Source organism: Bos taurus, chromosome 29 (assembly GCF_002263795.3).
Source record: "Bos taurus isolate L1 Dominette 01449 registration number 42190680 breed Hereford chromosome 29, ARS-UCD2.0, whole genome shotgun sequence".
In the NCBI taxonomy this organism is placed as follows: Eukaryota; Metazoa; Chordata; class Mammalia; order Artiodactyla; family Bovidae; genus Bos; species Bos taurus.
This window is the reverse complement of record NC_037356.1, coordinates 33,451,699-33,476,336: the sequence shown is the minus strand read 5'-3', so window position 1 is coordinate 33,476,336 and position 24,638 is coordinate 33,451,699. Positions and strand designations below refer to the sequence as shown.

General features: G+C 53.2%; 1 protein-coding gene across 5 annotated transcripts in view; it reads right to left on the bottom strand.

Annotated features, from left to right (window-relative positions):
- OPCML (opioid binding protein/cell adhesion molecule like) overlaps positions 1 to 21,887 on the bottom strand; it is a 1,072,821-nt gene extending 1,050,934 nt beyond the window's left edge. The window contains exon 1 of one of the 5 annotated variants that reach the window (XM_024986976.2): positions 20,829 to 21,887. In XM_024986976.2, the coding sequence (XP_024842744.1) occupies positions 20,829 to 21,078 (250 nt within the window). In that variant the 5' untranslated portion in view covers positions 21,079 to 21,887. The remainder of the gene's footprint in view (positions 1 to 20,828) is intronic. The other 4 variants (XM_024986978.2, XM_024986975.2, XM_024986977.2 and 1 more) reach the window with 4 other exon arrangements.
- Between the last annotated feature and the right edge of the window lie 2,751 nt (positions 21,888 to 24,638).

Genomic DNA, 24,638 nt, shown 5'->3' with positions numbered 1-24,638 from the left:
TGTGTTAAAATAAATACAAAAATAAAGTGAAAATTAGTCCAAACCATTAAAATACAGAAGCGAAAATGGCCAACAGGGACCTTACAGGAGACACACTAAGAAAGGTTGAGATGCCCCCAGGGAGGCAGGAGCGGGGAATGGAGCAGCAGCAGGCGGGCATCAGGCTGTGGGTGGCTCAGCTCAGGCACCAAGGCTGCTGTCACTCGGCCACCGGCCATGTCGCCTGCCCTTAGAAAGAGTGAGTGGCCCCACTGACCCCGGAATTCCTTCTCCAGGAAGAAAGAGAAATGACCTCTTCTTTCACACATGTCTGTGAAGAGCTTCACCTCTAAGCAGAAGGAATAAAGAAATGGCCTTTTGAGTTGGAGACTGTGGACGATGTACCCCCCCTGCCCCTGAGAGAGAGGGCACAGGAAGCCCCTTTGGGAAGAGAGAGAACTGCCCTGACCAGGCATAGGGGTGTCCTCACAGGGCAGCCCCTGCTTTTCCCAAGAAGGAAGGCCACGGACAGAGCTTCTAGGAGCACCTAGGAACCAAACTTGGGTCTGCTCACCACATGCAGTAAAGCCAACCGACTTACCCGGGTTGTGGTGCAGCAAAGTGTAGCATTTGTTACTGGCGCCGAGCAAGGCGTCCAGAGGAGCTGGTGCTCAAATGCCTGAGCTCCCTTTGGGTTTCAGGAAAGCATTTCAGAGGCCAGGTGAGGGCAGGGCTCTCAGAGCCTGTGATCAGCTCATGCACAATTCTCTGGCTGATGGTGAGGTCACAGGTTTAACATTATCTGTTCTCAGGCACCAAGAGGCCTGGGGGCTAGGGGCTCATAGTCATCAAGCAGTTAATTTCTTCCATTTGGAGGTGGTTTTAGCACCTTGTAAAACCTCAGGTACTGTTATCTGGGTGATTCAAGAGGATACAGGGGAGGTGAGAGGTGGGGGTGTCCCAGGAAGGTCCAAGGGGTCTTGTTCATTACACCAGATGGCCCTGTGTGGGACATGGAGACAGGCTTCTGGTTACAACTTCATCTGGCATCAGCTCAGCACCTGCCCTGACCTCGGTCTGCCGTCCGTGTGGACGCACCCTCCCCACTGCCCAGTCCTGTACTCTCTGCTGCTTCACCCTGCCTGCCCTTTGACCCTCCCTCTTGCCTCTTTTACCCATACCCACTTCCTTTAGCACCTCAGACTTGACCCCAGAAACCCAGTCCAGGCACATATTATCTATCTCTGCATTTCTCATTCCCACCAGAGGAGGCCCTTTGCCTCCTCTATGGACACTGACCACAAACAAGCAATGATGTGACTTGTGCTCCCAAAAGGAGAGAACCAATCCTTCCCTCAGATCCTTTGAAAGAGAATGTGGATTCTAACAACTGCCCAGCCCCCAGCCCACCCAAGAGAGCCACATGAGGCCCATCCCAGCCTGTCCTATTCCACAGGAGCCAGACTGAACATGCTCAATTCCTGCCTCAGTCTCTGAGTCCACAGGGACATGGATAACCAGTCCTGGCCTCTCCACTGCTAGGGCCACATCCTCTGGGGGATAGCTACCTACTGATTGGCACCGATTTCTCCCCATTTTCACCAAACATATGAAGCCTCTAATAAGCATGAACCACCCCAACTGGAAGCACGATGATAGAGTAAGCATACCTGGTTAGCACGATGGTCCTTCCTGTTTCCTAAACTCTTTCTACCAACAGCACCCTGGACCCACACAAAAATCCGGAGGTGGGACAAAGGCAGATATCACAGTTCCTTCCTCATATCTGAAAAAACTGAGGCCCCAGCATAGAAAATGTCTCATCTGATTTCCCATCATCCAGAGAAAAGGGACTCTGATCCATATACCTGAGCTCTTGGTTCAGTCCAAACTCAGTAGAATTACTTTGTCTGAGTCTCAAGGAGCAGAACAAACAATCCCAAAAGTGCTGAGATGCCCATGGGGAGCTTGACCCCTAAGCAGAGCCCCTAAATGCCCAGTGGGATGAACGGGGGCCCCGGGGCTTCACTGCTGCCGCTCGCTGAGCCCAAACCTTCCTGCAACACCTGTGGCATCCTTGCCTTTCTGCTTCTCCCCAGCTGTCACCAAGATCCCTCAGGAAGTGCAGGGGTGGATTAGCAGTATATTTTGTTTGTTTCAGATGAGTTTCTGGGAATACTGCACAGGGAGGCCCCCAGGAGATGGAGGAGGTAGTGCCAGTCATCCTGGTCAATCAGAGGCGGTGCTGCTGCAAGAGGCACTGAGGGCACTGCCCTAAGAACCGAAGCAGAAAAGCTTTTCCCTGGAGACCCAGGCAGGATGGTTACTGCTCAGTCATCCTGTGTGAATGCCCCATGCTGGCCGGGCTTGAGACGGAACTCTGTGGGTCTCACCCCCAGCATCTGTGCAGAGTTGGGGAGAATGCCTCCCTTGGACTGCTGCAGCTCCCACCAAGCCCACTCCTCCACTCTCTTCCTTCCAAAGCCAGCAGGCATCTGACTTCTCTAAATGTTTTTCATTTTGGTCCCTGCACCACGATCTTTCTCCCACATCCGTTATTCTTAACCTCAGTGTTGTCTTAAATCTGCGCCCACTTTCCCTGTTGATCCACAGGGTAGGGTTCAGGACAGAGCACACCTTCTAGGGGCAAGCCAGCCCTTCCTTTCCCCTGAGGGACACCCTGCTATAATTCAGACAGAGCAGCATGTGGACCAGCAGAAGGCTTGGTGAAGATGACCTCACGAAAGGCCTGACATTCAGCTGAGAAGACACATCTCCAGAGGTGAAAATGCCAGCATCCTACTGCCGTGAAGCAGGAGGAGGACAAAAACACGCCAAAATGGGTCAAAGGTCAGGCTTCAGCACCGGGGCTGGCTGCAATCAACCCTGATTTCTGAGCACACGCTGGAATCACAAAACATCCAGCCAGCTGGGTCCTTAAGGGATGCCCTGTGCAGTCTTCCGTAGAGAAGAACTCTGAGGCTGAGGAGAGGCCAGTGACCCACCTAAGGGCACACAGCCCAGCACGGCCAGGAAGGTGAGTTCAGGACCTGGACTCCCATCGCCGCTTCCGATACCACTGTACTCATTCGGGGAGCAGGGGAATTCCTGAGCACAAGTCGTTCACCCTCTGATTACAGAAAAGAATCTTCACAACGGTGAAGACATTTTTTGGCGTGGTCGTTGAGAGGGTAGATCATTAAAATCCCAAATGAGCCAGGGGAGATTTTAAAACATCCTAGCATCAGACACTGCACCCTGATCAATTACATCAGAATCTCAGGGAGGAGGACCCGGTCAGGGGTCCGGGAGTTCTGAGCTCCCCCCACCACCCCGCCCCACCGTGGTCCCACTATGCAGACAGGATCAAGAACCACGTCCTGGAGTCCAGAGGGAAAGAGTGCTTGCTGGGTGCAGTGGTCAACAAGGCTGTGTGGGAGAGACTGTTTCTGGGCTGGGCTTTGGGCTGAGATCAGAGCCGAAAGCCAGACCTGGGGTAATCAAGAGTCTTCATTTCCACGCTGCTGGCCCAGGAAGCACACCCTGAGTAGGAAAGACCATGAAAGCCATTGGACACTGCTATCATCTCTCTCTCTGAGCCTCTGAGTCCACTCACCACAACAATCTGGGGTGAATGACTTCTGCCCCCAGTTTTCCATGCAGAGGGGGTGAAGAAGGCTGAGGAAGGGCCCCGAGTCTGAGAGTCTGCAGCCCTGACCCTGGTAGAACCCACTCCAGCCTGCAGATTCAACCTGCAGTCACTGGCTGGGGGCCTAGTCTGCTCTAAGTGCTGCGTTTCCTGCCCACGGATCGCACGGAGGAGGGGAGGAAAGGAGGTGCTGGAGAGACCTGTCAGGCATCACCTTGCCCAGGCTTCACACCCAGATCTCATCTGCCTGTTTCAGCAGCCTTACCCTTGGGACCAGGCCCACACCCAACAGCAAGGAAGGACCCGGGGCTACAAACTTGGGTCCATGAACATGGACGGGGGCCATGAGCCTGAGGGGGTGCCCACGAGCATGGGGGCCATGAATGTGGGGGTGGAGTCGCCTGGGCATCCCCCTCTTGCCTGGCATTACCCCCAGCACCCTGTCAGAAGGATGGGACAGACAGAAGGGGCCATGCTTTTCAAGCCCCCTCCTGACTCACCTATGGTCCCTGCTGCAATGGGGTAGCCTGCCTTTCAGTGTTTACCCTGAGGTCCCCTTGAAGTCCTCTAACGCATGCATGCTCAGACTTCACTAAGCCAGCCTGCTCCCACGGATCCACATCGGCAGATCCACTCCAAGTCACAGAGCGGCTGAGCAGGTTCCCCAGGGGTGTGGCGGGGTTGTCAGCACTGGGGGAGCTCCTCCTCTAAAGCTGACCAACTTGCACAGGATGTTATGCTCAGGGGAGCCACCCACTGGATTATTTACCCAAGAACAGCTCTGAACCCCTTTTCTGTGTGGGACCCCACTTCCCAGCCACCTCCTCCTGAAGACTGCTGGGGTCCTCCTTGTGCCCACATTTACCCCTTGAATCAGACACAGTAGCCAAAGCTCTGGCTTCAGAGAATCACTGAGGCCACGGAGGGAAGTTCTTAGGCGGAGAATTCTGCTGAAGGTTTGCTTGTACCCCTGTGGGCCTGGAAATGCAGGCGGGCCTCCGTGAGGCCTCGGATGCTCCCAGCTGGTCATGGTGCAGGTCATGCATGGCCACGAAATGCGGGTTTGAGCAGCTGAGGACCACTGCCTGGACAACCCCTTCCAGCTTGTTGTTCCAGGTTGAGAAGAACGTCTTTCAGATCTTCACCAGATTTTCTCTGGGGTGATCTATAGGGAACTTTCTCCAAGAGGGAGGAGCATGAGAAGTATCTGAGCCAGGACTCATCAGACCTCATTCCCATCCCTGAGCCCCCCCACTCACCCGCGGCCCCTCTGTATGTGGCTGTGTGAAACCACATGAGTCTCCGTGCTGGGCTCCAGTGCCTCAGGTCCCTTATGACGCTGATCGTTTGTAGACACGGACGTGGCCTCCCCAGACTTGGGCTTCTCGTTTCTCCCTGTCATTAAATACTCCAGAGCATGTTATGAACCCAGCCTGTACTTTCCCAGCAATAACATCACCCATGTTCCTTGAGTCAGATCCTGCAGTGACAGGTGACATGTGGCCAGGAGCTCCACCAACAAGGCCTGCAGCTCACTCGCCTGGTGGCTGTCGCCCTGACCCTTTACCAGCTTATCGACATGTTACCGCGGACGATCACCCAGGTAATCATGTCCATCACCTCGTTCAGAGCTGGAGTCCCCGGAGCTCAGTGTCTGGGTCAGCTCCAGGGTCCCCCTCCCCTCCCAGATCTGGGAAGCCTCTCCGGTGGAACTTCAAGAAAAGGTTTTTCACTCTGCTTCATGCTTTCAGGGAGCAGTTAATGAGAAGGCTGTAGGAGAACACACCGTGATGTGCCCGCAGGCTTTCCAGCCGCCCCTCCCGAAAAGACCCTGAATCCTGAGCTTCCAGAGCCTGGTAGAGACCAAGTGCTCACCAGACACCCACGGCACCCGTGACCTTGTCAAACTAATCGTCCAATGTGGAGTTTCACCATGAAGCAGCTTTCACCTAAACCAAATCTGGCATTTATAATGGAGTTCATGAAAAGATCCTAATCAGTGAGCTAGATCGCAGAAATTAACAGTTTAGCTTCTAAAATTACTGTTGTCAACAACCCCGCAGCAGAGAAATCAGGCCACAGGATCAGCTGAATATAGAGAAGAAATTCAACTCAGAACCCCAAAGGGTCAGTCCTTACATGGCAAGGCAAGGCCTCCCAGGTCTGCAAAGGCCTCTGCAGTAGCCAGGGAGCCCAAGAGCACTTCTGCAAGGACTGGAGTAGCCTCAGGACCAGTCATGGCCATGAGAAAGGCATCCGGACAGCGGGCACGGGTCCCATGCCCAGGCATCCATAAGGCCATAGGGCTGCAATGCTGTCAGCGTCCACAGGGTGAGGTCAAAGATGCTCACATGGGAACGAGAAGCCAGCTCAGGGTGGGGCTGGACAGGGTCTGGTCTGCTTTCTGCCCCAGTGAGCTGACTACCCCTTAGGCTTGAAGCCCTGATACACTGGCCTCTCTAATACGGGCTCATGCTGCAGCTCACAGGTCACTCCAAAGTGACTGAAGTTGGGTGGGGGGCGGAGGGAGTTCCTCCCGCACGCCTGCTAGGTTTTTGCCTGCTCTGCTCCAGCTCACCTGTGTCTGCTCCCACCCCCAGCACCTGGAGCTCCTGAGATCCCTGTTACCAATGGACTGGGGTAAACACAGGACACTCTGAGTATCTGACCCGAGATCCCTCCCTTTCATTAAGAATCAGTCCAAACACCCCAGTCAAAAGTGCTTTTTAACAGACACAAAGACACAGAGAACAAGAAGTATGGACAACAAGGTGGGAAGCGGGGAATGGATTGGGAGACTGGGATTCACATATATACACTACTGATAATGTGTATAAAATATATAACTAGTGAGAACCTACTGTATAGCCCAGGGAACTCTACCCAGGGCTCTTTAGTGACCTAAATGGGAAGGAAATCCAAAACAAGAAGAGACGTATGTATACATATAACGGATTCACTTTGCTGTACAGCAGAAACTAACACGACACTGTAAAGCAACTATCAGTTCAGTTCAATTCAGTCGCTCAGTCATGTCCGACTCTTTGCAACCCCATGAATCGCAGCACGCCAGGCCTCCCTGTCCATCACCAACTCCCGGAGTTCACCCAGACTCACGTCCATCGAGTCAGTGATGCCATCCAGCCATCTCATCCTCTGTCGTCCCCTTCTCCTCCTGCCCCCAATCCCTCCCAGCATTAGAGTCTTTTCCAATGAGTCAGCTCTTCACATGAGGTGGCCAAAGTACTGGAGTTTCAGCTTCAGCATCATTCCTTCCAAAGAAATCCCAGGGCTGATCTCCTTCAGAATGGACTTGTTGGATCTCCTTGCAGTGCAAGGGACTCTCAAGGGTCTTCTCCAACACCACAGTTCAAAAGCATCAATTCTTCAGCACTCAGCTTTCTTCACAGTCCACTCTCACATCCATACATGACCACTGGAACTATATCCCCCCCAAACTTTCAAGAGTGCATTTTAATATTTAGGGCCATCGGACAAAATTCCTTCTATTTCAATCCGGCTCAGGATTTTTAATGGATCTCAAAACTCTACCACCACCACTGTGAGTAGGTTTACACTACTGTTTGCAACCCATGATCTCAGACATTGCATTTTAGTTAAGGTTTAAATGTTCATGCATAAGAATCCCATCTGGGCTGTCACTCTCACTCCTGACTACCCTCAAGCTAATACAGTAAACTCCACAATTGTCCTAAAGAAGAGAGTTGTTTGAACAGTTTGACTAATGAAAATGGCACACCCAGTGAGAGAGTCAGTCCAGCTAAACTAATCACGTGGTTGTGGCCTAAGACTTCTCATATCTGCTTTACTCCAGACATGTTCCCACCATCACACCTAACAGTGTTATCATCAGTGCACTCCCCTTGTTAGCCATCCCTACAAAGCGTTCATCAGAGAGCACCCAGCACAGATGAAGAAGTTGATGACCTGATTCACAGGTTTGGGATAAACCTAATTTTCAGTGGAACAAACTGAAAACTAGAAGCTTCTCACAGACTTGAAACCAGGATGGATCAGAGGTACAGGCCTCCGGAATAGAAAGAGAAGGCTGTCCTTCATTAGAGTGGTGAGAAAGACAACTGACCTAAGTTAGGGGGTTCCTAGGAGACTGTGCTGACCATTTAAAACCACACAATAGTGATTCTCAACCAGGAGCAATTGTGTGCCCCAGGGGACATGTGTCGGTGTCTGGAGACAATCTCAGTTGTCACAACCGGAGAGGGGCTGCTGGCGTACGATGGGTAGAGGCCAGGGACACAGCTAAACATCCTGAGATGCACTGGGCAGACCCCACAACCAAGAAGTGTCCTGCTGAGTGTCAAGACTCTGGCAACATCAGGGAAATCACGCTCCAGAGGCAAGTACAGGACCACAACCATTCACCATGGAAGCATCACTGGAGGGCAGAGCCCACTTCATGAGCCCCCCAGTGGATGTGCTCCAGATAACAAACCAGGAAGATGAGAAAGAAGGCCAGGTGTGCGCTGCATCTCCACAGACTCGGGCCACATGGGGGGAGAAATAGGCAACTTTTTCAATAATCCAGAGACACCAGAAACCCAGGGGGAAATCTGCAGAACTTGGGGTGAAGATGTCTCACTTACTCAGAGTCGGGGAGGGCTTCCAAGGCCCAGGGCTCCAAGGTTCTGCGTAGGAGAATCTGGAAGAGCAAGTCCCTCCTGGAGTTGACGACCATACACGCAGCTCTCCCAGGATTGCCAGACAGTGTTACAGGGCTACAGAGCAGGGCGGGTGCTATGACAGGGAGCTGGGGAAGGCAGGAATCTGGAGCAAAGAGCCAAAGGTGGGCCTGCTCTCAACCCTGCACCACACCAGCTTGGACCCTCCTAAAACCAGATGCCAGACAGGACAGAGTATCAAGATGTGGACCAAGGGGCATCTGAAGAGAAGATGGGATGGAGCTGGAGACCAGGGTCCTCTGATCCAGGAGTGTGAGAGCGAGGCTACACGAAGCCTGGGCAGACATGGTGGTACCGGGTCCTCCTAAGGAGAGTGTGGCCAAGCCCTGGTGAGCCTCAAGCTGATGCCGCCCATCACAGAGGCCGTGTCTCTAAGAACGGCCGTGAGCTGGCACCTCTGCCAGGCTCAGTCTGAGCAACGTGGCTACACAGCCAACACTGCCATGGGCTTCGGGTAGCAGAGGTGGGAAGGGGACTTGTGACCTGAGACCCCATCCTTGGGGCTACACTATCAGTGGGACAACACACGGGAAACCATCCAGCGTCACCAAGTGACACCAAGCTTCCTACCGGACTTCTTCCTGTGTGTCTCCTTCTTCCTTCCTGTGTGTCTCCATCAGCGTGGCCTCTAAACCTTCCCCCACCTGGGCTGGACCTTCCCACAGGGGAAGCCAGGGCCACAGTTTCTGCAGCAGCTGGTCCCTGGGGAAGAGCTGGGCAGAGAGGAACAGGGTGAGAACTAGGGTAAGGAACCACTTGCAGCTGGAACGGAGGGTCCCCGTGCTTAGCGCCTTTTCCTCCCCCAAGACTATTCTGCATTTACTTCCCCTCAATGGTCCTTTTTGATAAACAAGAGAACATCCGTAATCCTGGTCTGTATCCACTGACATGTTACTCATTTTTACCACAAAGACGGAATTGTCGAAGGACATGACAGCTGCTCTGAGATGGGGCCTGCAGAGCAACTGTGCTGCAGGAGGACACGGAGTGGGGTGAGGTCAAGGACACCGCCCATGCGGAGTCTTGAGAGGAGCAGCCAGAGAGGAGCCGTGGACGCCTTCTGCCAATGACAATGTGATGTTTCTGTCCTGACTCCAGGCCCAGGGAAGTGGCACGAGCGGAGTTCTGGACCTGAGTGGTACTGGCCCCAGGGATGCTCTGAGTGCTAAACCGAGTAAAGGAAAGGAATACTAGAATTCCTATTTTCATTTCTTTATCTCATCCTTTTTGTTATTGTATATGTGTAGTGACACAGATCATCTCTGCATAAATAAGTAAGGTGCATGCACGGGCTCTAAAACAAAGTTGAGAGACCACTGGGCTTCCCTGGTGGCTCAGATGGTAAAGAATCTGCCTGCAATGCAGGAGCCCTCGGTTCAGTCCCTGGGTCGGGAAGATCCCCAGGGAAGGGAATGGATATCCACTCCATTAAGTGATATATTAATTGTACAATAGGTCTCAGTTTTTTTAATAGCAAAAAGGGATGGTATGAAATAGGCCAGAGTGGGACTACTCTGGTTGCTCAGAGAAGATGGGGTCATGGAATGAGGCAGAGACTTCCCCCACTTACCTGCAACCAAGCCTGCAGGGCTCTGAGCCCCCCAGGAAGCGGGGGTTGGGGGGATCAGGTGTGGCAAGGGCAGGCAGGCAGTTGCTGTGTCTACCAGGATGCCCTGTGCTCAATCTGGGGTCTCTGGTGTTTTCCCATTGCTTGGCCCACCCTCAGGGGCCCTGGGCAGGGCTCTGGCCACAGAGGAGTCTGCCCCAGAGGGCCACAGGCGTCGAAACCACCCACACACCACTCAGCCTTGGGCAGGACCTCTGCTCTGAGGCTGGGGTGCCCCAGGGCTCAGACCTGGCCCTGCTGCCCACTTGCTGGGTCTCTGCCGCACCCTCTGCCCCTTATCCTGCCCGCAGCCCCCGCCTCACGGCCTCATGCTGTCTTCATCCTTCCCAGTTTCTGGCCTCCGGCCAACCCCAGCTCCACCTCCACCCTGACTCCCTCCTGCTCTCACCTCTGCTCTCGGCTGCCACGCCGCTCTGTCTCCTCCCACTAACATTCAGTGCAAAAGAGGCAGCTTTGGAAATTCTAAGAGAATAACAAAGATATTTCTCATGTATCCAGTTCTTTGGGCAGGTGTTAGTCGCTCAGTCATGTCTGACTCTTTGTGACCCCACGAACTGTAGCCCACCAGGCTCCTCCTCTGTGCATGGGATTCTCCAGGCAAGAATACTGGAGTGGATTGTCATTTCCTTCTCCAGGGGATCTTCCCGACCCAGGGATCAAACCCGGGTCTCTTGCATTGTGGGCAGATTCTTTACCGTCTGAACCACCATACATTCCAAACACAGGCCTCAGTGAGAGGTCTGCTGATGGTAACCGAGAGCCGGTGTCCCAGATGAGTTAAACTGGAGAGACAGGTTTGTTTTGCTGACAAACCTACCACAGGCATCATCCCAGATGTCACCATGGAAAAGCAGCAGAACAAAAAAGAGTCGTGAAGAATTGAAAATAAAGCCAGATAGAGGATATGGGATGGGTTCACAGTAGAAAAGGCCCCTCACGCAGCTCCTGAGGTCTCTGCTTCCACATTCTCCCACAAGGCATGGCAGAAGGGCTCCGTGGCCACCATAAAAATAAACAATTTTTATTAAAGTAAGTTAATGTAAAATATTACAAAATTACAGGTATAGAATATACTGACTCACAATTTGCAAAGGTTACACTCTGTTCATGGTTATTATAGAATATTGGCTATATTCCCCATGTTGTACAGTATGTCCTTATACCTTATTTTACACCAAAAATGAATAAATGAAAGAAGAAAGCAAGCAGTTGTCCAGGTCATGATATAGGTGTGGGCCGATCTTCGTGGGCACCATGGGGGCAGGTGTAGGGCGGTGCCCTTTCACTCCCAAGTGGAAGTGTTAGTCACTCAGTCATGTCTGACTCTTTGTGACCCCTGGATCTGAAGCAATGTCTCTTCTTGGACTTCCCACATGTAATCACAACTCAGCTTGCCCCATATAATCATCCTAGTGACCAAGTGTTGAGCTCTTACAAGCATCAGGCTCTGTGCTCATGGTTTTATTTGAATGTATATATGTGTGTTAGTTACTCAGTCATGTCCAACTCTTTGTGATCCCATGGACAGCAGCCCACCAAGCTCCTCTGTCCATGGAATTCTACACGCAAGAACACTGGAGTGGATGATCTTCCTGATTCGGGAATCAAACCTGGGCCTCCCGCATTGCAGGCAGATTCTTTACCATCTGAGCCACCAGGGAAGCCCCTTCCCCCTGAAACAGGAGGAGGGGCGGACTCATCAGGAAAAGATGCAGAATCCCAAGTGATTTTCACCATCCCTTCCCATCTGGGCCTCACCCAAAGAGGCGTCCACCCTGGTGCCAAGTAAGACTGGGCACGGCCGTCTCCGTGGGAGGAAGCCAGGGGACTCCCAAGGCAACTCAGCCTCCCTTGGACTGGAGGCTGACGGGCTATTTCCACCTCCACACTCTCTATTCCAACATTCTTCTGCCTTCGAGGAGCTGGGGATCCCCTGGCACTGGGCTCTTCAGAAAAACCAGGTTGTCTTGTTCAGAGAAGCAAAGGCTGCTTGAGGCTTGTCTTCCTAGAAGGCAAATGCCCATCGGAACCTGGCCCCAGCACAGCCACCTAGATCTCTGTCGCTGTGAATATGCATCCTGGCTTCCCATTCCACATTGTCCACAGCTCTCCTGACCCCATCTGTCCATCAACTATGCCCAGGCCTGTGTGGTCCATAGTGAGGGCAGAGCAGGGAGTGAGGAAAGGGGTGCAAGCCTTCACTTCAATCATAGATCATACAGAGTGGTTATGATGTACACAGAGGTTCTATACACACTGCCAGTCCCCATTTCACCAGGAATCGGTACTATAACACTCACAGCATTTTGGGTGGGTTTTCTTCTCTTGGGTTTGATGGTCCAGTGCTGATAAAGGCAGGTGCCTTTCCCAGTGTGCAGACCAAACAGGACAGGTAGACATGTGTGGGGTATTTGATATGTACCACCCTGAACATCTCTCTCCACACATCAAGGATCAACTGGTTTCTAGAAGTCTCCCAGTTCGAGTATAGACATCATTCACAGTATGAGGATGCCCCCGAGAAGGACAGGCTTCTCTCTTGCTCCTGACCTGTCAAGTTAATCTTTGGGTACCAGGCACTCAGAAGTCCCTTGCTCCACACACTCCTTGCACACTGATATAAGAGAGCTTAGGGGAACAGAGCAGGGGCCGAGGCTGCAGGTCCACTTTCCAACAGGGGACCTCACGGGGAGGCTCAGCACAGCTCAATGCTGTGTAAAAACACCACCAGCTGGGCTGTGAGCACAGGATGTTGAAATTCCATGTGGACATGCTGGCTGGTCCCTACTGACTGTGTGACGTTAGATGAGACACTGGGCTTTCTGTGCCTCAACACTCTCGACTGTGGAGTGAAAGGAAAGGACATGACACTCTCCAGCGGCCCTCTCAGCTCCCAGGGCTCTGCTTTCCTACGTAAAATTAACAGGACTCACCCAGGTGGTGGGCATGACGGGGAGGTCATGCCTGCTTTCATGACATCACAGTAACTCTGGTGAGAAGATTGAATCCTAATTCCCAATAATCAATCTTGAGTCCAATCCAAGCATCTCTAAAATGCCTGGTTACTTAGGAGCAAAGAGCCCCAGGCAGGATCCAGCAGATGATAGTGCTGGAGCCTTTTGTGATCTCCTTAATGTACTGGGAGGTGAATGATGTGATTTTAAGCTCCTACATTAGCTGCTAAGAGAAGCCAGCAGAAGCTCAGTCCCACCAGAGAAGGGACTGAGATGATGAGACCTCCAGGAGTGATGGTCCCAGGGGAAAACTACGCATGAGCTGGAGGAGATGGTCTGTAAGCAGGATGTGCAGGACAGAGCCTCTTCTCTGCCGGGTGCTGCCAGGGCTCACCATGGGTTTGCCTTAGACGTGGGTTCTTCAGATGCGTCTGGGGCAGCTCTGACTCTCCCAGAGAGGCTCCATATCACCCCTGTCTCTCTAGTCCGACACCCCCAGCCATTTCCCACCTGATCTACTGCAGAGGTCTCCCGGCTGGCCCACCCCTTCTGAGTCTGCTGCCTTCTAAACCTCTCTACACCTGTACAGTAGCGAGATGGAAATGTAGGTCACGATGCTCACCCCCAGCAGATGAGCCGCATCAGTGGTGTTCCATCACTTCTAGAATGAAGACCAGGACAACTAACACGAGCTTCCAGGGCTGCTGACCTCCTCCTGTACCACACGCCCTTCCTCCATGCTCCTGACAAACAGGATGATGCCCTCTGGTCCCCACTGCTCCTGGTCCCTGCATGTCCTGTTCTGTCTGTCTCTTCCCATACCTTCCCTGGGTTTGGATAATTTCTGTGTTTCATCCTTCAGATCTCAGCTCAACTATCACTTTCACAGACAAGTGGTCTTGCCTCCCTGGCAAGCCAAGCCCTTCCTGCAGGCAACCGAGGCAACCCCCACCTCTCCTCCAACAGGACTCACATCAGCCTAACTTCCCTCCATGGGGGCACGGAGTTGAGACACACAGTCTATCCCATGAGGCCATGAACACCTTGAGAGCAGGGACCACGAGGACTTTGTTCAGGCTTCATGTTCCCAGCACAGTGCCTGTCACACAGTAATCACTCAATATGCAACGTGTCAGACAAGCAAATGTGACTGGGACTTGTGTCGTCATCATCAGACAGGAGTAAGGCAAGACCACTGCTGCTCAGAAGCCCACAGCCACGAAAGAGTAAGACTGACATCAGCTCGGCTGTAAGAAGTGACTTGGGACAAACACGAGAAGCCCTGTCTCCATCTCTGCAGACTGGCTGAGCCCTCTGACCTGGTCCTGTGAACACGAATCCGTTGAGGTGTCACCTGCTCAGGCATGACTCACCCTGTGCTCTCTATCATTGTTTGCCCTAAACCCAGCATCCTACTTACTGAGGACACAGCTCCTCCTTGTAGCATGCACCCGGCTAGCACTGTGAGCGTGAGTCTGAATGTCTAATAGTCGGGGCCACCTCATGAGTTTCCATGCTAAGTCGATTCAGTTGTGTCCAACTCTTTGTGACCCTATGGAGTCTAGCCTATCAGGCTCCTCTGTCCATGGGATTCTCCAGGCAAGAATACTGGAGTGGGTTGCCATGCCCTCCTCCAGAGGATCTTCCAGACCCAGGGACTGAACTGGAGTCTCTTACGTCTCCTGCATTGGCAGGCGGGTTCTTTACCACTAGCATCACCTTCCTGGATTTGCTTAAACCTGAGTGATTTTGGTTCCCATGAGGCCGACGGCCAACATAAGGACCCAAGTCTATGTTTACTGAGAAACCCTCACTCACAGGTGTCTCTGTGGTGACAGGTGACGTGACATGCAGAAGCACTGTCCACAGCTCTGAGCTGCCACGCGTGTGTGTGGCTGGAAGCTCAGGCTGGTGTTTATTGACAAGCGTGAAGACCGGAATGAGTAATCACTACAGCACTTCCACCTCCCATTAGCAAAGCCTCTCTTTCAACACAGAGAAACTGATGGGAGGCCCAACCCAGGGGCCCAGATGCCTAAAGATTCGATGGAGGAACAGAAAAGGGTGGAGAGGAGAAGCTGACACTTGGTACTCGTGTGACCTGGCTGGTCACCCATGCACGCGTCCATTCGTCCATCTCCTCATTTGTTCAGTTCACAAGCACTTTGTGAGCATATATTCTGTATCCGTCACTGTGCAGGGCACCCCGTCATGTGACTGGATGCATTTCCTACCCCGAGGGACCACAGTCCAGGCAGCAAAGCGAGACATAACAGGAAGAATCACTCTAAAATACCTGGATCAACAGTGTTAAACAGGAGAAACCTGGCCTCCTGGACTGGGCAGTGAGGAGGGAAACATAACCTACTCTAGAGCATCTAGAAAACTCTCCTAGGAGAGAGAAACTAGAGCTGAGCCCCGAAGGATGGAAAGGACATTTATCCAGAAACATCATGAAGGGAGGGTCAGGTGAGCTCGCAGGGGAAACCCCTGGGAAAGGAGAGAGCACAATGTTTGGGGACTGAGCCCTGAGCGATACGGAGCACGGGGCAGGCCGTGGCCTGGGGACCAGGTTGAAATTGCTTTGGACTCCGGTCCTAAACAACCAGAAGTCTGCATAGGGTTTTAAGCAAAGAAAAGACAAGCTCAGGATTGGATAGTATCTCCCCTGCCTATCTCATGATCGCTTTGACAAATGAGCAAAACCCAAGATGAATGTCCCAGGTAGACCACAAGGCAGGAATGTGGCATTATCCCTGATACAACCACTAAGCAAACGTCTAGGAGCGGTGGCACAGCCTCTGTAAACTCCCTACGAGGAAACGGGCAAGAATGGCCACTCAGGCTGCTTCAGAGGATCTGTACCCTGAGAGGTGGAAGGTGCTGGTCCTCCTGGGGTGGGTGTCACTTACCATTTCCCAGGAACCTGCGAGCAGCCACTCCAATCAATGGCCTGTGTCCCACTGCATCGATCCATCTGGGCCTTTCGGGGGTGTCTCAGCGCAGCGTCTCTGCTCATTAAAGGAAAGTGCCTGCACCATAATGATAATGCCTCGCACTTACCCAGCGCATCGCCCAGGGGTGTCTCAAAGCATTCGGCAAACATTTAATTAAGTTAGCCTAGTAACTGCAAGGGAGCCCCCAGCCTCTGGGCACTGAGGGATCTATGGGGAGGGAGGCGCTGGGGAACCAGGGTCAGGCTCCAGGCCCAGGGCGGGTGGGGGGATGCACAGGGTCCCTACATGGCTGGGGAAGCGCTCCCGTGCATGGCCATGGTGGAGTGTGGTACAGGCCAGGTGGAGGCCAGCCCCCACGGGCACCCACAGGAGAGCACTCAGGCTTGTGGCTACAGCAGGGAGCCCTGGAGGAGCAGAGATGCAAGTCCTGAGGGATAGGCTGCCTTCCTTATGGGGCTGTGGATGTGATGGGGAGGGAGGCTGAGCTCTGACTTGGAGGCCCATATGTGTGTGTGGAGGAGGGGTGGGCGGAGTGGGTTTAGTGAAGGAAGGATGTGTATTCTCACACCTACAGGAAGGGAATAGCAAGCACGTTTGTCTTCGAGTTTATCCCTGATACAGGGTCTCTTCCTGCCCATTCCCAGGATTACCCTCAGTGCTACGTGGGGCCCTACAAGCACCACCACCTTAGGGCACAGACTTGAGTTGTGCAAATCTAGTAAATGGAGCCACATCCTCCCCCACTCCTGTTACTGCCTCCCCGCTTTAGGGAAAGGCAGGCAGCCAAGGCCTCGCAGGTTGAGAAGCAAAGACTCAGTTTCCCACCAAGAACATGAAGGCAGTAGAGGGCAGATGAGGCTGGCCTGAAGCCTGGCACCTTCAGCGGGGTCAGGCAAGTGGGCAGAGGAGAGCAGGGCCACCCTGGTGAGGCCAGCCTGGCTCCCTCCTCTGAGCACACATCCAGCCCCCGTGTCTGGAAGGTGCCACCCAGCATCGCGAGTGGTGCGAACGCCCACCCCTGCTGACGGGGCTTGCAGGCAGCCCCCAGCCATCTGTGGGCCGACGCCCGAGATCTCCCACAGGAAGAGCGGGCTGGGCATCCAGGCCTTGTCTCCGCCCAGGCAGCTGTAGGCGATGGCAACAGCCCAGGGCTCGGGTCCAGTGAGCCCAGGACCGGAGGTCATGGCCTAGAGGCTGCAGGAGACAGCCCGGAGTGCCAACTGGCCAAGCCTGACACAAGGCCCGAGGGCGGAGCACCTGAGAAGACTTCAGAGAAGCATCGGGGACCAAGGGGGCCACATCGGCCACCCTCGTCCTCCACACGGAGAAACCAAGGCCCAGGAAGCTCAAGGTCCGTGGGCCACAGCATCAGGTCCAAGGGCAGGAATACTGGAATAATTCCCTGTTTCATGGACCCTGTTCTTAATTAAGGCAGGAGGGCATCTTACTCTGCAGACTGTGTAATCAGAACCCGGAGAGGGTCTTGTTGGATAAACAAAGCTGGGACTGGACGGCTGGTTACCACTGCGTGACAATGACTTATGCATCATCGTAAGCTCCACCCTGCCTTCCAACTCCTCCACCACAAGGAAGGCCGGCTCCCCTCCTGGGCAGCAGCCCCCTCTTTCTGCCCTATTACCAGGAGACCAGGCTGGGTTTTCTATGTTCACCTTGTGATCGCCTAGCCTACATTTTTGGCTACTCCATGCAGTTGCAAACAAGAAGCAAATGCTGCTCAAACCCATGCCCTACAGATGACTGGTAGACTGAGGCCCAGAGGACAGCTCAGGAGAAGGTGACAGGCAGGAGGTCATGATCTCAGCATGGAGACAGAAGCCCTCCAGATCACAGAGCCTGTCTTGGCACCACAGAGCTGGGCCTTTGACTAGGGTGACCCTGTGCTTCCAAAACTGAGCCTTGGCCATAAAGACAGCACCCCCACACCCACCCCCTCTGCCCTGCCGGGTCTCACGCAGAGGGAAGAAGGCAGATCCAGAGAGGTTTGGACTCAAACGCCGCAGGCCGTGGACAGATTCTCAACTACAGACAAAGTGAGCGTAGAGGGACCAGGGATGGGGGTGCTTGTTATAAATACCCGTCTGCGGTGGGGGTAGGGGTTCTTATGTTAATCTGCACCACCCCCACTCTTCACCCAGGCTTGCTTCCCACCCACTCCTCTCCCACCAGGGCCCCGGAACCCCAGATCAGTAAGGCTCCTTGCCCAGGCCAGTCTCTCCTCCTGTCTGGGGCCACCTGAGCCCCCACTCTTGGCACGCAGGGTCTCAGGAACTTCTTAAGCCCAGAGTGACAACTAAATTGTCCACCGAGTCCCCTCCCCATCTCGTGTGTGGGCTCACTATGGTTTCCAAGTGTTACTGCCTTTCCTGTCCCAGAGAGTCTGCCTAGAAAAGCAGTTGTTAGGCCACGGTTCCTACTCCCCGCTCCTGCCACCCCCCCCCCGCCCCCGCCAAGGCATCAGGTGACAACAACATTAGCCTTAAAATTATTCTGGGATGGAGACGCGCGTTTCACCAGGAAACAGAACGCTGCAGAATGAAATGGCATCGCGGCCCAACCAGGTCAGGGCTGCATTATTGCATTAGCCTCTGCCTTTAGACGCTGGGAAAGTACACGGCTAACGAGCTGGTGTTAACCCCGAGGGGAGGAAAAGCATCATTAGAAACAAAGGAGTAGAGTCTAAAAACAGTAAAGGAAGCACAAGAAGTGAGGCGGCAGTCACCCCTGAACTTCTGGGCACAGCCAGGCCCAGCTTCCCCGCAGGAACCCTCCTGAAGTGACACTGCTTTCCTTTCTCTGGGAGGCTCCAGGGCCAACTTTCCTCCTCTTCCTCCTCCTGGAGGACGAGACCAGCTTCCAGCACAATCACCAGGAAGAGCAGCCCTCCCAGCAGAAATGTCACCCCCTATGTGGCTCGCTGAGCTTATCTTGGTGAGGACAAGGGGCGGGGGGAGGCCGTGCCCTGGAGCAGAGCCTGCCTCAGGTGGGGGTGCATCTGTCCCCACAGTGGAGAGGAGCCCGTTGGGTACCGGGTGCCCTGCACCTCTAGGGGGAGGCATCACAGGCTCTGCTCCCTTCAGGATGCACTGCAATGCAGCTCCAGCACCCTCCGGGGGCTCGCTCCCTCCCCACTTTGGAAGTGCAGTGTTCAGAGAGGAGCCCAAAGCCACCAAGGGTGGGAGGGTGGTCCCAGCGCTGCTGTCCTGCCAACTCTGCTCTGGCTCAGCGAGAGGAGGGGGGAGCTGGGTGCTGGGGGCTCTGAGCTATCACCCAGGGAGGGACTGGCACCCATGGGAAAGTTTGTCTCTTCACCTGGACCCACAGTGCCCACCTGACTCGCTCCACCCAGCTGCAGAAGGTACTGAGAGCCCCTTGGCCTTCCCTCCTGAGCCTGTGGAAACCCCCTCCCAGGCCTGAACCTGGAAGAAGAGGAGCAGCAGCCCCCATTCTGAACTTCTCAGCCTGGAACGTGGTTGTGCAGAGCCCGTCTTGGCTGGGAAACGTGCAATTTTAAAACAGCATCACATTATACAATGGAATTCCTCTTTTTTCCTTCCACACCATCCTCTTCTTCCCACTTCCCAATAAACTTTTCATTTTTCTGATTTCACTTTGGCAGCTTAGAAATACTTAGGCCTTTATGTTCTTTAAAAAAAAAAAGCCAAGAAATTCTGAATATAAAAATGTGAAATTGTGTGTTTTACCCATACCAGGATACGTAAGGCTTAAGAATCTTAGTATTTACATCTATGTATATACGTACATGATTTAAGGTTTAAGTGAATGTGTAACCAAATGCATGAATCTCAATTTGGGGAAAAAAAAAGAAAAGAAAATTCTTCTTGGGCTGGGGCTGAGGGTGGAAACCCCACAGACTCTCAGATGCTGTCTAAACCCTTGGAAGCATAGCCCAGTCCCTTCAACAGTGTTTGAAGGCTGCCTGAAGGCATTCAGCTGTCTGCTTGCGAACGACACGCGTGCAATTATCAAATCTATTACAACGTGTTGGGTTTTGCAACACTTCCACTAAGCTTGTTCTGGCAGGATTGCAGCATCTCACCTGTGTCGCTGCAGAATTTGTTCCCCCCAAACAAGTTACTGCTGTGCTAGGTGGCACCACGTTTAAATCACCGGGGAGGGAAGGAAGGTGCTGAGGAGAACCAGGTAAACCCAGATTCCCACCCTTCCACTGGTGAGAACATTCCAAATTCTGTCAGGGGAAAGTCGCCTTTCAGATGCAAGAAGGAGGAGGCAGAAAATGGGATTCTGAATTTCAAAGGCACAATCTGCCCATTTGGTGGAAGGATAAAGAAAGGATGGCGGTGGGAGAGCCTTGTAAGAGGAGAAATACTGGAGCAAAGGAGGAGGGATGGGAGAGGAAGGGGCTAGAGAGGAGTGGGGAGAGGGTGGGAGGGAGGGAGGGAGGAAGGGGAGAGGGAGAGAGAAAGGAGGAGAGATGGAAAAATAGAGATGCCTGGAGATAGAAGGGGTGCCGAAATGATGGGCAGAGGAACCAGGACACCCCCCTATCTCCTGCTGGTCCCAACAGGAGTGGCGAGAAGGACTGGTTGCTGGGAGTTGAAGCCCCTCTCCTCCGACCCCTGGGACACAACTGGTTAAAGCCAGCCGGCACCGGGCGCCAAGAGACAGCAGTGCCTCACAGCGGGTGCAGCTCTCGAACCCAGCTCACCAGACCCGCCGCCGCTGGCGCCGCCGCGGGGAGGGCGAACCCCAGAGCTATGCTGCAAGCACCCGTGTGTGCGCGTGAGGGAGAGCTGAGCGGTGCGTGCTCAGGCGCGAGCCCACCTCGACCCGCACACGCAGCTCATACTCCCTGGTCGCCCCCTCCCCAAACACCTCTGCCCCTTCCTCTTCGGCTCCTCCTCGGAGCCGCCCCGTGGAGCCGGAGCCCCTGTCGGGTACCTGGGATGAAGAGCAGGGCGGTCGTCACGGAGAAGACGATCCAGCAGGCGGGCTGGTGCATCTTGAGGCTGCGGGGTCCCCGCGGCTGGGCCGGCTGCTGCCGCTGCCGCTGCCGCCTTCCTCTGCACTGAATTCTGAGCAGGTTTAAATCCAATGTTTGCGAAGGGAGGGAGAGAGCAGGAGAGAGGGGGAGCAGGCAAGCAGCGTCTCGGGTTTTTTCTTGCACAGACACACAACTGGTAAGCACCATCAGCACCAATCTGTGCGGGGCGCGGAGCAGACCTCCTCCAAGGCTCGCATTGGCTCCACTCTCCTGAGCGACACGCGGGCACTTTGCAGCGGGGAGGCTGGGCTCCGGGGAGCCTCGGTCTGCCCCCCACTCACCCTCGCCCCGAGCACGAGGCGGACGCTGCTCTGTGGGTGAGGTGCCAGTGCGCAGGGCTTCCTTCCTTCCGTGGGCAGAGGCGCGCCTTCGTGGGCAGAGGGAGGGGCTGGCTCAGGGCGCAAGAAAGGCACTGTGACCAAAGCTCAGGCCAGTTCTTCACTGTCTTCCCTCCTCCTGGTCTCCAGGTGGGGAGGGGACAAGAGCCGAGGCCGCCTACGGGGGTCACTGGGACATTTAGATCTGTGCCCGCCTTGCCCCCCAACTCTGTTATTAGGAGCACTTTGATTTCAGTTTTCCCAGCAGGAAGATGGGTGCATCAGGGTTTTCTCCACGAAGGATGCAAGGAGAATTGGCCCGGTTCTCCACAATTAGAGCATCCTCAAACCCCAGAGGTGAAGCTGTAGACATCGAGCAGTTGGTGTGATGAGGCCGCCAGGGGCAGGGGTGTGCTCAAAATGACGGACAGGAGGCAGGCTGCAGCTGAAGTCACGGGAATCTCCGGGTGAGAGAACTCAGAAGGAGCCTGCAGTTTTCTACCTTCTATCCTGGCTACTGTCCACAGCCCGTGCAGCCCTTCCCCTGAAACAGCCACTCGCTCACGTGGACCATTCCTCATGGGGGTGCAGTTCCTTCCTGCTCCACAGCTGCTCTCAGGAAGGCCTACAGCCCCCCTCCCGGTCTCCAGGCCTGCCATGGGTGGTGCTCTCTGCTCCCTGAGGAGGCGCCCCTCTGATGGACCCGCTCAATGTCCAGGATCTGTGAAATGAACAACATGGGGTATTACAGAAGGTGGGCACACACTGCTACTGCTACTGCTAAGTCACTTCAGTCGTGCCCGACTCTGTGCGACTCCATGGACTGCAGCCTACCAGGCTCCTCCATCCATGGGATTTTCCAGGCAAGAGTACTGGAGTGGGGTGCCACTGCCTTCTCTGGTGGGCACACACAGTAACACTATAAATATTTCTGCCCCCAAGTGTCCTCTCGAGAACCCACCAGGGCCTGGATTCCTTCCCAGCTCAGTGTGTGTGCTCAGGCTCATGGTCTGTGTGTGACCGACCCTGTGGGTCTGCCCTCCACCTTCACTGAGATTGCAAACATTTTCCCAAGTGCCTGCCATGAACACATATTCACATGAATCGTCTTAGTTTATCCTCATCATAGTCCCACAACTTGGCCATTACTACCACTGGATTTTAGTAGGCTGAAACTGAAGCTCAGAGAGGTTCAGCAACTTGCTAAAGGTCACACAGCTAAGAGAGTTAGGATTCAAACACAAAGGTGTCCTAAAGTGAAATCCTCACAGTTGCCATTAAGTAGCTATGCCTACTGCCAATTGCCAATGAGTTTTTCTGGTCTAACAGAACAGGGGCCTTTTCTAAAAAAAAATAAGAACTTGTGCTTTTAAAGAAGTAAAACAATCAACGCTTTACTTGGTCATCACCGCCAGGGCTGGAGCTGGGGGTGCATCTGAGGCTCCGGCACCCCAGCATGCATGTGACACACATCTGAGTCCCAGGTGTGTGTGTGTGTCCTGGAGGCTCCCTGCAGCCTCTGGTCCCTCTCGAGAGCTGATAGGCAGCAGGAGTCAACCTGCCTCAGCCTCTACTGGACCCAGCACAGTGGCGGGCACTCCATGTACATCTTCTCTGATTCCCACCTGCACAGATGCAGACACAGACCAGCTCAGAGAAAACCCAGTCTCTTCTCCAACGCCATGAAGTGGCAGAGAACCTAGGACCTTCTTACTCCACATTCATCTTCTTTCTCTATTTCCCTTCAGTTATATTTGTGTTTTAAAAACCTCCCATTTATTCAACCAAACTATTTCCTATAACACACACATACACATGCCCTGCACCTTTAATTAAATTCATGTTTAAGAAACATCAATGTATAACAAGAAATAGTTTAGTTTTTCAAATGTGTATGCCTAATAAAACCTTTTCTTGAGCAAACACATAAATATGAATTTTTACTGATCAATTCTTCTAGTCTATTAAATGATTAAAATATATGTCTCTTTTATTTAAAGAAAAAGTAGGAGAAGAAACGTATAAATGCATATTTAATCAATAGATGGCACCAACTCTGAAAAGAGATATTACGGTCTACTGGGTCTGTTTAAACACCTTAAAAAATACAAATACAAATAAAAATGCTTCAATGCATATTTACTAGGGGGACTGTTCTTTCCTCTGGAGTAAATAATATGCAATTTTATACCTTCTATGAATCTTTTTTTCTCCATCTAAAGCAAACAAAATCATCAAAACTGTATTTAAATAGCCATAAGGTAGGAGAACCACCCAACCGAAACCAGGCCATGGTGCTGTGATGCAGACTGTCACCTTCCACTCCTGTGTCTGCACTCATCTTTCCTCTGAGCAGGGACAGCGACACGGTGGACCGCTTCAGAGGGAGCTGGGTCAGGGTGAGTCCTTCCCCAGAGGTAGGCCTGGGCCCCCCAGCCTCACCCCTGCCTGCCAGCATTGTGACCTTGGGTAAGGAATTCAAGAACTTCATCTGAGCTACAGGTTAAAAATGTTTATACGAAAGACCGCATCAATGATTAGACTGCCTTTTGGCACTTCATTCATGGCATAAGCATTCATCTCATCATGTACTTACTATGGGCCAGGTAAATACATACCTTAAATGTGTGACATTCAGGAAAAGTAGCACAGAGCAGGCCAGAAGCCCATCCTTGCCCACCTAAAACTCATCACATCACAGCTTACACCTGTGAAAAGTGATGGAGAAAAAATATAGATTGATAGGAAAGGACCAAACAAAGATGGCAGTGCATCTGAAGGTAGGCAGGTGGAGATGGTGGGGAGACCACTGGAGAGGCTGGTCTTGGGTGGGACTGGCCAGGAGCAGAGACCCCCCAAGACTGTTTCAGGCAGAAAGCACAGTCTGAGCAGGTGCAGCAGGGCAGGGAACTCAACCTGTGAGACTCCTGAGGTTCTCTGCACCGTTCCCATTCCCCGACTTTGTGCTGAAATCAGCCTGGGGATGATGGATCTGCGAACGTGGAGCCCAGTGAAGGGGAAGGAGGGGTGGACTTGTAGATACTGTATCACTGCGTTTTCTTCCTGTAAGAAATTAAAAGGGGCGGATGATAAAATACTACAGATTAAAATCTGACTCTGTCATTGTAGCTCTAAATATTCCAGAATGAACCAGAGCCTCCCAGGCTTGGATCTCCCGAGAGCAAGTTAAAGACTCTGGAAGGCACACAAACTCCTTCAAACCACAAAGGTGCCATTTGGCTCAAAGGAACAAGGACTTACGAAGTGACACATTCACCACTGGAAGAGCAACCTTGATTCTGAAGCTCAGGGACCCCCTTAAGGGCATCTCACCTCTGGTCTCAGCCTTCCATCTACTCAAATGCATCCCCAGATTTCGTATATGTCCAC